Genomic DNA, 16066 nt, shown 5'->3' with positions numbered 1-16066 from the left:
GGCGATGAGGCATCTCCCTCTGTTTGAGCGGATCAGCAGCAGCAGACATTGTGCATGCTGCAGACCAATAGGCTGGAACAGTTGCTCTCCAGTTTGTAACAATGCAATGTACAACTGTTTGTCTGTGTGACAGGTGGGCAGTGGAGAGGGGGGAGAGGAGTTAGTCTGGTCTGTTTTTCTCTGTCTCCATGACAGAATTAGTTGTTTGGTAACAAAGAACCTAAGAGTCAAAAGAGTTAGTTGTAGTAGTTGTACGACAAAACATAGAGTATATTCATGTTACTGCTTGTTGGCTATTTTCTCTTTGTAAAAGCCTGAGGTGCAGCTGCTCAAGACCTCTCTGTGTTCTTTTCTGCACTGACTTAGGGCTGCAATGATTATTACCCATCAACTGTTTTAACAATCGATTATTTGGTTTTAGAGTTTTAATTTGAATAATTTATTTAATAATATATAATCATTTTAATTTAATTTAGTAATTAAAATAAGCTTTCTGATTTTTCAGCTTCTTAAATGTGACTATTTCCCGGTTTCATTGCTCCATTTGACAAAAAAATCATTAAAACTGAATTATTTTGAGTTGTGGACAAAACAAGACACTTGAGAACATCATCATTTCCAGGTTTGGAACATTTTATGGGCCGCAAAAATGCTTGATCAATCGAGGAAATATTCGACAGATTAATGGATGACAAATATAATCGTTAGTTGCAGCTCTACACTGGGTGAATCAAACACAGAAACTCACACAATGCTGATTAAGGCGATCAGTTACACACAACCCTAAAGCTTCATACAGTAGCACAAAGGCTGAAAACACCAAGAAGCACCCACGCAAAGTGGACCCTATTGCTAAAAATAAACTTTGTATATATCACAATCACGATTTCGTCATCTCCAATATTGAAAATGCTTGCTCCACCAGCATCACTCCATAAAACAAATGCCTGACTGTGCTTGCATGTGCAAATCTGCCTGTGTCTGCAACCTCGCAGCTCCAAGTTCCCTGGGTGCAGTCAGTACAGAACAAGTAATGCTGCAATAAAGTAGTAGTCTGTATTTTGTGGGTATAGCAACATGACCCCACAATCAAATTCTTCATGTTCACTGCAGGTGATTGAAAGGCAAAGAAAGCAGTCTTCCCTCAAAGACCTAGAAATGTGTGCACAAACTAGGGGTGCGATACGATGAGATACGATACGATACGTGATACATGGTCCACGATACCAATAATATCACGATACAGCGGTTCTGTGATAATCAGCGATACATCATCTGTCTAACTGAAGAAAACTAAATGTCCATGAAAAGTTAAAAGTGCAGGATTGAGCGTGGATAGAGCATCTGTTAGCGTAGTTAGCTATTCTTCTGCCAGGTAACCCCCATTTTCCCTAATTTGCCAAACGTGAGGAGACATACTTTAGAGCGCCTTAGTTTGTCAGTCAGAATATGTATATCATATTGCACAAGTACTGTCAACGATATATCACCAAATCCATATTTTGCCTCACCTCTATTACAAACCAATGTTTCAATGATGACAATACCTTTACTTAGAACAATATAAATAATTGTAATGTGACAAAGTTAACCTTTGCAGTTTCTATCAATAGCCACAGACTGGTGGAAGGCACTATTGTTCATGAATCAGGGTGTAGGAAAACTCCTGCTCTCTAGAACATCCCATTGCATCAGTGCCTGCGTCAGTCAATGTGACCACCAATTAGCATTTCCATGTATGAATTGATGACACGGGCCCTTGAAAAGGGTGAATAGATCCTACAATAACCCCACAAGCTTTTCCACACTGGAGCTCCAGATTTAGGAGGCCGTGATGCGCTCGCCGAGCCAGAGAGCTACTGCTGCTGCACGGGGTGACTGTTAGTGGAGTAGTAAATATCTGTCGGGTTGGCCCGGCGCCTCAGGCAGCCCAGCTAAAGACAAGCACTTACATCACCTCTATCGTCACTACAGCAATAGGGACATGTCAGTGTTGACTGCACTGTGTATGTGTGTGTGTATATAGATACATATATATAAGGTATATATTAACCTGTGATTTGCTCTAATCTTGTGTCGCTTTTGAATTATGTTCAAATCACATCACAGGAATTAAATTTGGAATATAGACTCCACATATTCACTGACCACCTGTTGCATGAGTTAGGCGGCTGAATGAAATATAGCCATGCAGACGGAGTCGACACCCACAAGATCATTCATGCATCCATGATCCAAGCAACGTTGCTTGGTCGTATTCTAAATATTTAGAGCACTTGTGTCAGGGGTGCGTTGAATGTTTTCAGTCAAAACGCTTGTGTACGAGTGTCCTTGTTTTCTGTTTTGAGTATTTTCTCACCACCAAATTGCGCCACCTCTCCACTTCTATCCATTTATCAAATGAAAAGAAAAGGCCAGGTCATTTTCAGCAAGGCTTAAGAAGAACCAAACCTTTGTGAGAGTCTGAGAGCACAGAAAAGATGTCACACAATACTGCCTCGAAGGATTCTGACACAAAAGGGGGCGACGGCTGCAAATAAAACATTCAACCCTACTTTGGTGGGCGGTGGACCCCTGAGTGAGGGGATTAGGTTCCAGGGGAATGTCTCTAAAATAAAGTTCTTAGAAGCTTTGTCTATTGATGATTACAAAACATCTGCATGAACATTAAACATGAACCAGATCTTTTCCGTCTTCCAACTTTAGCATTTAAAATCTAGTACACTGCATGGGTTCACAGCCTCCAGTGAAAAGCATCCAGTGTATCCAATGGCAGCGCCTGCTCAGCAAACACATCTATAAATCAGAGATAAACAACAAGATGTTCTGCGATCAGAGTGCATTTAAATCCACAACATCGCCGCCCAAAGCTGCGTCATCAACACGTCAAACACATGTCAGCCACAGAAATAATTCACAGCCTTAACCTAAAGCAGTCAGGTCAATTGAACATCAGTTTATCAACTAATCCAACACTTCACATAAAACAACAATTCCTGATGTTCATTAACACCCACCAAAGGCAGCTCAGCCTCATCAGATGGGACACAGACAGCAGTAAGCCCTTGGCATGTTTGCCTCACATGGTCTATGCTGGGCTCACTCAGGCATATAAGCACATGTGGTCAGGGCTCCTAAAAATACATTCCCCACAAAAAAGGAGTGATGCATGTTGTGAATGTTTGCCAGGACAATGCCTTGCCTTCTGTGTCCCGTAAATAGTTTAACAGGGGGCAAAAGTTCTCGGAAATGTAGCCAGTATGATGTGCGACACATACAGTACAGTAGATTCCATAAGACTGGGATAATTATGGTAACAAAATGATCGAGAATTTAACTTCAAGCAACGGGCTTTCATGATCTAGGCTCCTATAAATATCTAATTAAAGGCAAAGTCAAATACTTTGTGCTAATTCCCTGATAAATAAACGCGCCTCGTCATTTGCCTGCTTGATCTGTCATACAGGAGTAAGATCCTATCATCATGGGTCACGGGTAGAGCACAGAGAGGTCACAAAAACAAGGAAGGAATAGCTTGTCTGCTCAAATCGGGCTTATCCAGAGGACATGTTTCATCCAAGACACAGAGACAAAACGGTTATGTGACTGGAAGACCTCGGCCTCAGGATTAATTGATATAAAGCGGAAGTGAAATCTGAAAAAGATACTATCACGCTATGAGGGGCTTCTGTGAGGCATAGTTTGGGTCCAATAGCGCTAGGCAGAAGGCAAATGGAGGCTACTATCACCATACTATCAAAGCAAACACAATAGTGGCAATTATTGCGATAAAATGTCAGCTAATTAAGGATTGAGTTTATTACTGAATGAAAAGTTGAATCAGTTCATTGTGGTTTCAATCGTCTTTCTGAACAGACAACAAGGAGCAATTGTTAAACACAGAAACATTCCTCAAATCCAAGGGAAAACATTTGCAGCAATTACAATTGTGTTGTGTCTCAAAGTGTGTTTGCACAACACATAAAAAAAAATGTCTCTGTCAAATTATGTGATCAATGGCGTTTGGATTGGAATGAGGTGAATAAAAGCCTGTCTTAAATAAACCTGGCGTCATGAAATAGCAGAACAAACACCAGCTTTTTTACCAAAAAACATTCATTAGGGTTCCACTCCAGTTTTAAGAGAGCCAGGGTCATGCTATTGTTCAAGTGTCAGGGTAGGTCACACTCAACATTCAAAAAAATGTGTTATTCTAAATTCTCTGCATACGTTTTCTGGATGTGTTCCAACAAAGTGGTTGGGAAATAACGATACTGTGTGGTCATTAAAGCATTGCTTAAGTACTGTATATTGAACCTGTGTCATATTTATATTGAAAAGGCTATACAGCAATAGTTAATGTATAACTAGAATGCATATCGTTATGCAACCGAACCCGTGAGCAGGTTTAACAAACCCCTGTGAACCCTGAGATCACAAAGTCAGAGTTTTAGTTTGCATAACTAAAACACTGATGTGTGTTGGTTCAATCAACTCTGACAATATTGACTCTGAGTTTAGTATGCGTCTGGTGAAAGGAAACAAAAAAAAAATCTGCTCTTGTAAATCACCATGGCAACAGGTCAATAAAGAGCTCCATTTAAGATCCAGAAGAGTTAGAGAGATTGTGTGGCAGTGCTCATTTATCTTTCTCTGTCTGGCGAGAAGGAGTGAAAAACTTATCAAGTTAACACTATCACGTTATATTCAGCCAAGTCCATTAGACCACATTATTTAATGGACTGTGCCAAAGTGCTGAAATCCACTGTGTGTTAGTTTACATTTTAAATGTAATATCTAGTGTACAGTGACCTACAAGATGGTTGTTTGTTGAACTCACAGTCTGACCCAGATTTGCAGCTCAACAAACTTGTCAGGATATATATATTAAAAACCTTGTTGGACAACATTTAATGACGCACTTCTACATGTAGTAAATTGAAATGTAGTAACTGAAATGCTGTTAAATAGCAGTTGGTTCTGTTTTTCAGTCGCACTGTAATAATGTCAACACAGAAATATGTCATTGATGACTGCGACGGGAATATTATTCACAGATTAGTGTCCAATTTATCAGTCCAAACAGATGTGGGTGAAGACATGATATATAATATTTTAATATAAAACTGAGTTTATTTTGTTGTTGAATGACAAAAAAAAGGTGTATCATTATCATTATTGTTTAAAAATTGTCCCACTGTAAAAGTCTGCAAACAAATGCTGAGTTTTAGAGATTTAAATGAATTTAACGTAAAACGAGTGCTTATGAGATGGTCACAATTTTTTTTTGTCATAAGTTAAAGAGTCGGTCAAAGTAAATATTTTTTACGTGATGAAAAAAATCTGAGAATCAAAGTCATTACTAGGGATGAGCCGATCTGATACTGGTCAAAATCACTGGATCAAATGTCAGAAGAGTGTAAGGATGTTGGCTGTTCAGTTAGTTCTTTATAGGAGCATATAGGAGTATTTCTTATGTACATGGAACATTATGGTATGTTTTTGAAATGGCTGTTCTTCATGTGAAGTTGGTAAATACGTCAGTTCACATATGTTGTTTGCAGATTAGTAGTTTAAAACACTATATATATATATATATATATATATATATGTATATACACACACACACACACATATATATATATATATATATAATGATTGTTTTAGGCTCACAGTTCTCTTTTCATCAGATTAGTCTAGTTTTAACTGAGGCAGACATAGCTTAACAACCCTCTTTGCAGAAAGAAACGGAACTGAAAAAGCCCCTCTCTTTGAACCTCGTCATTTTAACATAAACATCGGCGATGCCATTATCCAATATATCTACTGAAATCTGTGAAGACAACAGCAGAGCAGCCACCTGCGTTGGTCTTGAAAGAAACCACAAGAGCCATTCATTTCGAGTCTAACCCACATTTCATTGAACACTTCGTTTATCCTGTGCATTTCAAAAATAATAATAATAAAAACAACCTCCACAAAGCCATGAAGGCTTTATATGAAACAGTTAAACAACCTGACAGCTCTGCTTTGGGTAATACGTGGACGTTTCTCTATTAAAACCATGTTATAATACGGTTTATGCAATTCATTAATTCTGTCTGGCGTTTCTCTCCTGAGCACCACATGTTAAGAAGCCCATTACGCCACCAGTTATTTGTCTGCTGTCTTGAAACAGACCATTTCTTCTCAGAATTGGTTAACAAGAATTAACTGTAATTAAAAAAAAATGCAAAAAAGTGGCAGACGAGCATTGTTGACGGTCTGTGTTTCTTGGTCGTCAGAGATCTAGCCGCACTCTTATATAGCACACCGTAAATGCAGTAATACTATTTTCCCTGCTCTCAAATAAACTGAGCATTACCACGTATTAAAGTCCGACTTCCCTAAAGGCCCTGCATGTGTCCATCCTCCTGTAAGCGTGGGCTATATTTAGCCGTGTAGGATCTTTCGCTCAGCTCAGTCGGTCTAAAAACAGAGATAGAAAAGCCCACACCCATTGTCTGACACAGTGCCCACTGGGGACCAGAAATGCAACATGTGTCGAGAGGAGCTCCTCTCTTGCTCTCATCTACCACAAACCAAATCAAACCCCTGCTCACACACAAGTGTTTGAGGCCTCTGTCAGCAGTTTGATTGTACATCCTTCTGAGGCCTAATCCTGACACAGAATTCCTCTCTTTCCTCACAGTGGATAATTGAGTGTGAAGTACAGTTTTGTGGGCCATGAGCCGAACTCCTGCAGGAGCTCATGATGGAAGCATATTTCACAGACAACGATACGGGAATCACATTCCTGACAGGCATCCAACTGTTGGGACATTTTTCACATGATCACCGCAGACTGAGATGATGACATCCAAACAAAAACATATCTAATCATGTAACAATAGCAGTGAAGAAGAGCATGATGGGCCTGTCATGATTTAACTCATCCGCCAGACAGTCGAGAAAACACTTTCCTCCTCTTGCCTCTGTTCCATCCAGGTGCTATATTTGACTGTCACCACAGAGCAATTATTGTACACACACACACAGCAGGTTGCAGCAGGTAAACAACAGCTGTTCATAGTAGATGATAGTATTTCAATCTCACCTGCCCCAGGTCCAGGGTAACGTTCACTTCGCGGTACCCCTGCCCTCTGGAGAGAGGAGGGCTCTGCCACCATCGCTCTGTCCCATCAATGGCGTTGGTCACCGGGTGAGCTTTGTTTGGGTCAATGGAGTAGCAGTGATCACAGAACTGACCCTGCACAGGGTCAAACAGCGGTAGTCAGAAACACACAGCAACAAAAATACAGTAATTCAGCGTTTCCTGACAAACACAATCAAATAACTGCTGCTCTCACACTAGTGTAGAGTCTTACAGTTGCAGAAAAGCCATTTCTTTGAGGAAACTCCACAACAATAGTGTACAACTATTTCTTGGCAACTTTGGTAGACACACTTGTCTAGGTTCCCCAAAAGCTCTTATTGGATCTCTTTCACAAAGAGGTGGATATTGAGGAGAAGGGACCATGTCATCTATTACTGTCATTATTGGCACAATATTTTTATTTATTCATTCATGCAAGGACTGAATTTGGAAAAAATGCCTTTAGTTTCAGTGCAGCAACATCATGGAATCTCTCCTGCAAGGAGATAAACAAGCGTCCAGTAAAGGCTGCAACTCTTTTAAAGAACAATGTTTTGCATGACTGACATTTTTTGCTTTGTGTGGTTGTTTATGGGTTGTTGTTGTTGTTGTTGTTGGTTTTTTTATCTGTTTTGCCTGATGTTTGCTTGATGACACAACTCCCATCAACCCTAGCAATCACTGATAACATCATAGTACCACAATCACCAAGGGGAAGATTTTTATTTGGCTTTTTTTTTGCTTCTTTTAAACACCTTGTTTTTACACTAAATTGCAAGGTTCTAATTGTGGCCACACATACCTGCAAACAGTTGGCTTTCACCCAATTATTTGCTGAATTTGAAACTATTGTATTTCAAAATGTGACTGAAGGTGTGATTGTAGGTGATGTCATTGTCTGCTGAACATCACAGACATGTGTTACTGATTTGGATGTATGTTCCTTCAACTTTTTCCCGACTTTCGAATAAAGGTTAAATCTTCTTCCTGAAGAGTAAACGTGCAACAGATTACACATGTGTTTGTACGGTTCTCTTATTCTCCTTTTACGGATATTTGCAACGCTCCTACTTCACTTTCTTACCTGTATGTTTTGAGTAGGAAGTCCGATGTTTGGTCCTCCGACGAGCTTACAGTACAAATCACGTCTCGGCGTCTCAGCCTCATCCTGACCGCAGGTTGCTGTGGCAGAGATCCTGGAGCCCACTGCGAGGTTAAAATACGGAGGACTCAAACTGTATCCATTAAAGGTTCCTTGTCCATTTGCGTCCCTGAAAAGTGCCGTCGACAAAGAAAAGAGTACAGCCAGGAGGTGAGCTCCTCTCATCCTCCCTCTCGCCATGTTCCACGCTGGAAAAACCCTGTAGATGCTGAGAGCGAACCTCCTGTCATCTACACATCTCCATGAAGCGCGCTGCGCGTTTTACGCGCGAGGCTCTCGTCTCTCGTCTCCTGCAGTGGCAGCACACATCCGCTTATGTCAAAACAAAAGTTGAAGTTGATCCCGGCCGCTGCTGCTGTTGGAGGTGTGCGCTCTTCTGCGCCCGCATCGTGTTAACAACGGCAGCTCTGCGTCTCTCCTCTCGCTGCGCCGTGCGCTCTAGCTGCTGAGATCAGGTGTCGGTCGACGCTCTCCGAGCTCGACGTTAACGAGCTGAGGCCAAAGGTCTCCAATCACAAGCGCACACTGCGTCACGGCAGCGCGTCCTCTCTGATCTATAATCATGATAAAAGTTATATATTTTATATGAAACGCTATTTTGTCATTTAAATACTAATTTTGTGCTATAATTTTAAAAAGCGAGAGGTGCGTATAGGTATGTGTTTACTTGTATAAACGGTGTGTGTGTGTGTATATCTGTTATTCCTTATGTCCTTACGTAAATTACTACATTTTAAGGTGAAGACATGTTTTTAAAGTTAGGCTGAGGTCAGGGTTATGTTAAGGTTAGGGTTAGGCCAGTAGCCATTAGTGTTAGGGTTAGAATTCTGTTTAGGTTAGGGTTAGGGTTAGGTTAAGGTTAGACACTAGTTATGATTGTAAAGGTTAGGGCAATATATTAGGTGCGTGTGTGTGTGTGTGTGTGTGTGTGTGCACGTGTGTGTGTGTGTGTGCACATTCATACTTCTTGCAAGTTTGCACACACTTGCAGTTTGCACTTCAATTTGTTATATGCTTCTTTAGGTAAGATCTACTTGTGAAATGACATAAAAAACAAAACATTTAATTATGTAAGTTGTTGGTATTTTATGCATACTGTTGTATTTTTATTGGGGCACTTTAAGTTAGATTTCATAAAAGTTAACTGTGTGTATCTAATTAAGGTGCTAGAAGCAGATGTGACCATCATCCCAGTTCAGTCACAACCCTTCGTTGAGCCTATGTCAATGATCTTAGGGCGACCTCTAGTGGAAAAATTTGTTTTTTACGCAAAGATTTCCACACTGAGAAAACTGCCCAACATCTGTCGCCTGTCTTTTGTATTGTATGTCTATGTAAAGTAACTGGGAAATGCTCTTTTCCTACAGAATACACAGATGTTAATGCTGGGATTTTGTTTAAAGCCTTCATAACCCTGAGCAGAATTATTTTGAATTACGTTGTACTACCTCTCTTTTCCACTAGATGCAGTACTTGTTTGTTGCATTTGTACATTTGAGGCAAATGGAATTTTATAAAGGATTTTAAAAATAAAAATAAACTACGTCAACTGGTTAGAGACTATAACTGAATAAAGGTAAACATTGAAAGTATGAAACCTTTATTAACAAATATTATATATCAACAAATATAATATGGATCTAATGCTGCTCTCTCCCAAAAGAAAATGCAGTAATATAGGTAGTACATTCCCAATCAGCTGTCAAGACAAAAGAGACAATCGGACATATTTAGCTTTGGATTCATCTTGCCTAGCCTTCCTGTCCAAAGTCATTTGTGAATTCCTTCAGTTTGTCCAGATCTTGTTTGTTGACTGTTGGCTTTGTGTTGGACAGAGACTTCAACATGTCAGACTGAAAAGAGGAAAAAATAGGAGATGGTAATGAAGTACTTGATCTAACATACAGAATATTTCTATTTCATTTTTAGCATTTTTATATATACTGACCATGCAAACTACAGGCTCCATTAGTTTGTCACTAGGAACTTCCATCCATGTCATTTTAATTGCACTGGGATCACAAGGTGAGCATGGAGTCAAAAGGTCCTCTATGATCATTTTAGGGTCATTTCTGGATGGACCTCGTACCTTATTTATAACAAAAAATATAGCTATAATAAGACATTACACTGACGTACAGAATAAACTGTGATATAAAAGACATACCCGTTTGAAGTGGGTTGCTGACTGGACCTTTCTGACTGGCTGCATTAGAGCGTCTCTGACAATGACACTTATATCTGCTCCTGAATATCCATCAGTCTTCTTGCCCAGAGTGACAAAGTCAGATTCATTGAGGCTGTTAGGAGTCGATCCCAGGTGGAATTTAAACATGAAGGAGCGGGCGCGCTGCTCAGGCAGAGGGATGTAGATCCTTTTCTCAAATCTGAAAACAAAACAAAAAAACGTATTATTAATGGACAGTCAGCGTACACTTTTAACCACTTTTAATGAAGAATAAAAACATTAACCTTCTTCTGATGGCTGAGTCTAGAGTCCATGGGATGTTTGTTGCACCGAGTACCAGCACTCCCTCATTGTCATTCCCCACACCTGTAAATAAAAATATTATAGATATTTAATATCTATATAATTAGACTAGACTTTTTTATATGCCTTAACTGACAACCTAAACACAGTGTAAGAGCTCCTTTAAGAGCTCCTATAAAAAGAGAATGAGCTGCACTGATGGTTCACAGATTCAAATGTAATGCATGAAACTAGCATCTATTCAAATACTTGTTTGTACTACTTTAATATTAATACAAAACTAATACTTCAATCAACATTATACTTACTGTAGTAATATCATTGCATAGAGATAAATACACATCATTTGACCTGATTAAGGATTAATTGTGAATTGTATTTCTATTATTCTTCTATAATAAGGCTTGGGGTTACTATAAAAATGTCTCTCAGGTGATTTTTAAACAATGTAACTTTACAATACAGTGGTCAAGTTTGCAACACTGAAAAAAAAACCTAATACAACATTCCGAAATAACAAATATGTTAGTACATCATACTCACCCTGCATCTGAACCAGGAATTCTGTCTTAATACGACGCGCAGGCTCGCTCTCGTCCTCATTTCTCGAGCCACAAAGAGAGTCAATCTCATCGATGAAGATGATGGAAGGTTTTTGTTTCCTGGCAAGGCTAAAAAGATTCTTCACCAATCTGGGAAGTAGAAGGAAAGAAAACTTGCAGGACGTGATGTAGAAAGGTGCTGTTAGATGCTTGCACTTTCTAACCCATGTTCACCTTTCACTCTCTCCCAGCCATTTGGAGACGAGGTCAGACGAGGAGATGGAGAAGAATGTTGAGTTGTTTGCCTCTGTGGCAACAGCCTTGGCTAGATAGGACTTCCCTGTACCTGGAGGTCCAAAGAGCAAGATCCCCCTCCATGGAATTCTCTTTCCTGTGATTCAACCACATATTTAAATTCTGTCTCTGGTTGTTTTGAGTGAAAAAAAAAAACAACCATCAACTCCACTGACATAAGTAATCCATATAACACCCATCCATCCATCTTCAACCACTTTATCCTCCACATGAGGGTCGCGGGGGGGCGCTGGTGCTAATTCCAGCCGACATAGGGCAAAAGGTCACCAGTCCATCACAGATCCACATAGAAACAAACAAGCATCCTCTCTCACACTCACACCTACAGTCAGTTTTCTGTGTCCAATTTGCCTAATCCACAAATGCATGTTTTTGGACTGTGGGAGGAAACTGTAGAACCCAGATGCAAACTCCATGAAGAATGGTCCTTGTTCCAACTGGGTCTCGAACCCAGGTCTTCTTGCTGTATAGGCAAGAGTGCTAATCACTAAGGCAACCATGTGGCCCATGGTAAAGAGGTCCTATTGATGTTGAGTGTAGAGTGTAACATTAAAAAGGTTGCTTTGGATTGCATATATGACTCATAAATGTGTTTGAATAAGTATATAATGGCTTTAAAATAATAAGAAAAAGTGCAAGTGCACATTTTGAATTTTGAAACTTACTGTAGTATATAAACGGGGAAGTATGGCTTTCGTACAAAAAAACCAGATGCATAATCCAACAAAGAGGAAGGAAAGGGCAGAGAGAGTGGAGAGATTTGTGATAGGGTGTGTGGTGTGTTGTTTAAACACTGAACCTTTAACTAACATTAAATACCTGTGAAAAGGTGTGGGAATTTGATTGGAAGAACAACAGCTTCTTTCAATGCCTCCTTGGCTCCTTCTAAACCAGCAACGTCATTCCATTTGATGTTTGGATTCTCTATGACAATTGCACCTATAAGAAAAAAAAAAATAATACATTGCTGAGAAACAACGCTTTAGTGACCTAGATAATATTTAACAGCAAAAAATCCTACAAACCTGAGAGCTGAGTTTGGAGTTTCTTTGATTCATCGCCGTCATCATTATTCCTGGACGCACAAACATAACATTATCAAAATGTATACTATTTTCATCCACCTTGAAAAACACATGACATGATCAGACCCTAACTTTTTGAAAGGCTTAGCAGCAGGAGCTTTCTTTTTCTTCACTAGATACTCCTTCAACTTCTCCGCTCTGTCTAAGTATCGAGTGTAGCTTCCCTCGAAGGTTTGTTTGGCTTTTTTGCTCTGGACTTCATCTGTGAGGAGAGAAAAAAAGCACAAATTAGTGACATAACAGTGATTTATGGCTCAATCTAGCACAATCAATATAAGTTATATTAAAGGTGCCATATGTAAGAATGTGGCCAAAAACGGTTACTACATTCAAATTCAAAATACCGAGGTCTTTTAGGTTTCGTTTTCTGACGTAACTGGCAACCCGTGGTTGCTCGGCAGCTGAGACTCTACTGACTGCAATGATTGATAGACGGCGGTAGGTGGCGCCACATGCCAAAACATGATTTCAAAACATAAACAAGATTTGCAGTCTGCAAAAGATTTTTTTTAATGCAAATATTTTGGCTGCACTGTTGTTGTTGGTGAGTTCAGTTTGTTATATGAACATTATTCCTGAGTCTCTGTGACATATTAGGACGATTTTATGGCCAGTTGCTTTAGATTTATTACATAATGCACCTTTAAAGCTGTTTGAGAAATGTCCTGTTCTGTGTCTGTGAGGAGCATAACTCAAAAACTAAAAGAATGGAATGACATTTTCTGGAGATGTTTTTAGGGAGTTTCTTGGTCTCTGTGTGTTTTCTCTCATTATTCCCACCTCAACTATTGCTATGATGGTGTACACATCATTTTGCCTTCTTTGTTTCTCTCAAACCCTAAAGCGACCTTGGGCTTGGGTACCTTGAGAGATTGAATATGAATATATAAGATTGCATCCACAACAGACGTAATGACAAAGTGATGTTTTATGTCTTATTACATTTCACGACGTCGAGGAAACCCTGAGCAGCATCCTGGTAGAGACGCAGAGCCTTTTCGTAGTTCTTAGCCCTGTCCTCCTTAGCTGCCTGGTGGGCAACCTTAACGGCTTTCTGAAGCAAAAGAGACACAGAACAACTTGAGCTGCTGAACTGTACGTTAGAAAAATGTCCATCCTGGCACTGACAGAGACAACAAGGTCAATAATGATCATTCAATCACAGATAAAAACTATAAATAAAGTTAGAGGTTAACCTGGATTTTCTATAGTGTCGATCTTTACAAATCGGGGCAGCAAATGGCTGATATGTGAGACGCAGATTTTTTTGGCCACTATGTTTGGGCAGTATATCTTCACTGGTTTCAAGATTATCATCGAAAATGTGTCCATTTTGGATGCATGTGGCTACTTTTAATCAACCATTACAAGCAGGCAAATAAAAAATGTTGTATTCATCAGATTTCTAAGGATAAAACTGTGTGAAATAAAAAAGTCAACCAATGCCAACTATTTGAAAAAGGCAAAAATCAGACGACCTGTGCATGAACTTAACCTGATAAGAGAAAATAAACACATATTGTCAGAAGTCTGTCTTATGAAACTTGGCAAGTTGCTTCAAAGGTTACAGAAGTGAGAAGCCAATATATTAACAAGCAGCTAATTTTTCATTTGTTGTGTTTATTTCATGGCATGGACAACTTTATTACCATGATAACATATGTTATTCTCATTTCCAGAAGGCTGTACACTAAGAGATGTATTGCTGTCCTGTTGTGTAGCACCAGAGTTGGTCTTCAACTTACCTTTAAATTAGATTTGGTAGCCATGAGGACTGAGGACTTTATCCAATAATTGAGTCAAATGTCAGTCACACCAGTAAACAACTCTTCTCTGGTCTGCTTTTAGCGTCTTAAGTCGACTGTAAAATTGCTTCTGGGTTAGGATGAGGAGGAAAGTGAGAAGTGGATATTGGTCAACACAAAATGTGATGACGTCAAAACAAAGACTCTTTAGTCATGTAATATAATTTATTTAATTTATACTACCATGCACTATACACTAGAAAATGTGCATCCTAGCAGAAATACAGTTGGGGATTCAAAGCACTCACCACCATAGCTTTGATATGTGATCAAAGATCAAAAGCAGGTGAAGTTGCCATGGCAACAGGTCTCGTGCCAAAAACAGAAGTGACGTGTTTCAGCCCATTTTACCTGTCGAAATACCTGTACCTATGGGCCTGAGTGGGCAATAACTTTTAAAATAAAACCTCAGAAGTGTTTTTGAAGCAAAAATAACCTTCCAGCCATAGGTTAAGCCACAAATCACTTTTTGGCAACAGGAATACTGCATGTTACTGTTTACACAAGCCCTTTACAGACATTCAACAGGTAGTGTCACATAGGGATAACAGCGAAACTCAATTTCTCTATTGGAGAAACACTAAATAATTTAAATTGCAGTAGTTTTTACGCACATGCATAAACAGGGATATGACACTTACCTTTGCTATTACCACAGACATGATGTATATTTGCACATTATGGTGATGGTCATTTTGTATAACACACACACACAATTGGACAACATCTTTTGTAATTATTATGGGTCTGAGAATTGTTTTATATAAATCAGGATCTCCTATGAGACGTGTCAAGCACTCTTGGGAGTCCCTTTGTGACTACACTCTTAGAAATAAGGGTTCCAAAGGCGTCCTTCAACAAGGGCCGAGGTTCTACCTGGAACCATTTGCTTCTGAAAAACCCTTTGTATATACCCCGAATAAAGGGTTTTAAAAGGGTTCCAGGTGGAACCTATATAAAAAGGTTCTACCTGGAGCCAAAAAGGGTTCTCCTATGAGGACAAGCCGAATAACCTTATATGGTTCTACATAGCACTTTTATTTCTAAGAATGTAGAGAGATCAAAACTTCGAAGCCTCTTAGGTTATATCTAATTGTGAAATAACACTAAATCATTTATTCTCTATTTTTTTAAACTAGTCATTACCTGGGTCTCTCTGAACCCATGGGAAAGTCGGGAGAGATATTTTGTGGGTGACTTTTTTCTTTTTTAGCCTTTTATGTATTAAGATGTAGTAACACGTGTTTGCATAAAAATAATTTTAGATTCATTATATTGAAAATGTCTGTGTTATTAATTCAAGAGTAAATTAGTTGTAGTCAAAAATAGCCACAAATGTGATGCATGCATTTGTTTTGAAATTAGTTCTATCTTTTAATTGGGTCAGGGACGGGTGGAACAGTTTATCGTCTTTAAAAAAGTGGGTTTCCGCATATAAAGTTTGGGAAAGACTGCTTTATATGATGCACATTTATATCTGCACAATTAAAGTTCGACTTAAATCAAACTATTTAGATCTGAGGGGCAAACA

The 16066-nt window shown here is 39.2% G+C and overlaps 2 protein-coding genes across 2 annotated transcripts in view; both read right to left on the bottom strand.

The window, feature by feature from the left end:
• Window positions 1-8477, bottom strand: part of LOC310927291 (laminin subunit alpha-3-like) — a gene marked incomplete at both ends in the record, with an annotated part of 63586 nt that extends 55109 nt beyond the window's left edge. Inside the window, 2 exons of the mRNA XM_083889585.1 lie at window positions 7097-7249; window positions 8220-8477. Coding sequence (XP_083745711.1) covers window positions 7097-7249; window positions 8220-8477 — 411 coding nt within the window. The remainder of the gene's footprint in view (window positions 1-7096; window positions 7250-8219) is intronic.
• Window positions 8478-10048: 1571 nt separating this feature from the next.
• Window positions 10049-15197, bottom strand: LOC310927290 (vacuolar protein sorting-associated protein 4B-like; the record flags this gene model as incomplete). The annotated part of the gene is made up of 11 exons (XM_083889584.1): window positions 10049-10150; window positions 10246-10386; window positions 10465-10684; window positions 10770-10851; window positions 11332-11480; window positions 11565-11721; window positions 12465-12584; window positions 12671-12720; window positions 12782-12932; window positions 13673-13784; window positions 15177-15197. 11 exons carry the CDS (start codon window positions 15195-15197, stop codon window positions 10049-10051), a joined length of 1305 nt encoding a protein of 434 aa, XP_083745710.1.
• Between the last annotated feature and the right edge of the window lie 869 nt (window positions 15198-16066).

The sequence above is a fragment of the Microchirus variegatus genome, assembly GCF_963457635.1.
Source record: "Microchirus variegatus genome assembly, chromosome: 5".
Lineage (NCBI taxonomy): Eukaryota > Metazoa > Chordata > Actinopteri > Pleuronectiformes > Soleidae > Microchirus > Microchirus variegatus.
This window is presented reverse-complemented; position numbering and strand designations above follow the sequence as displayed.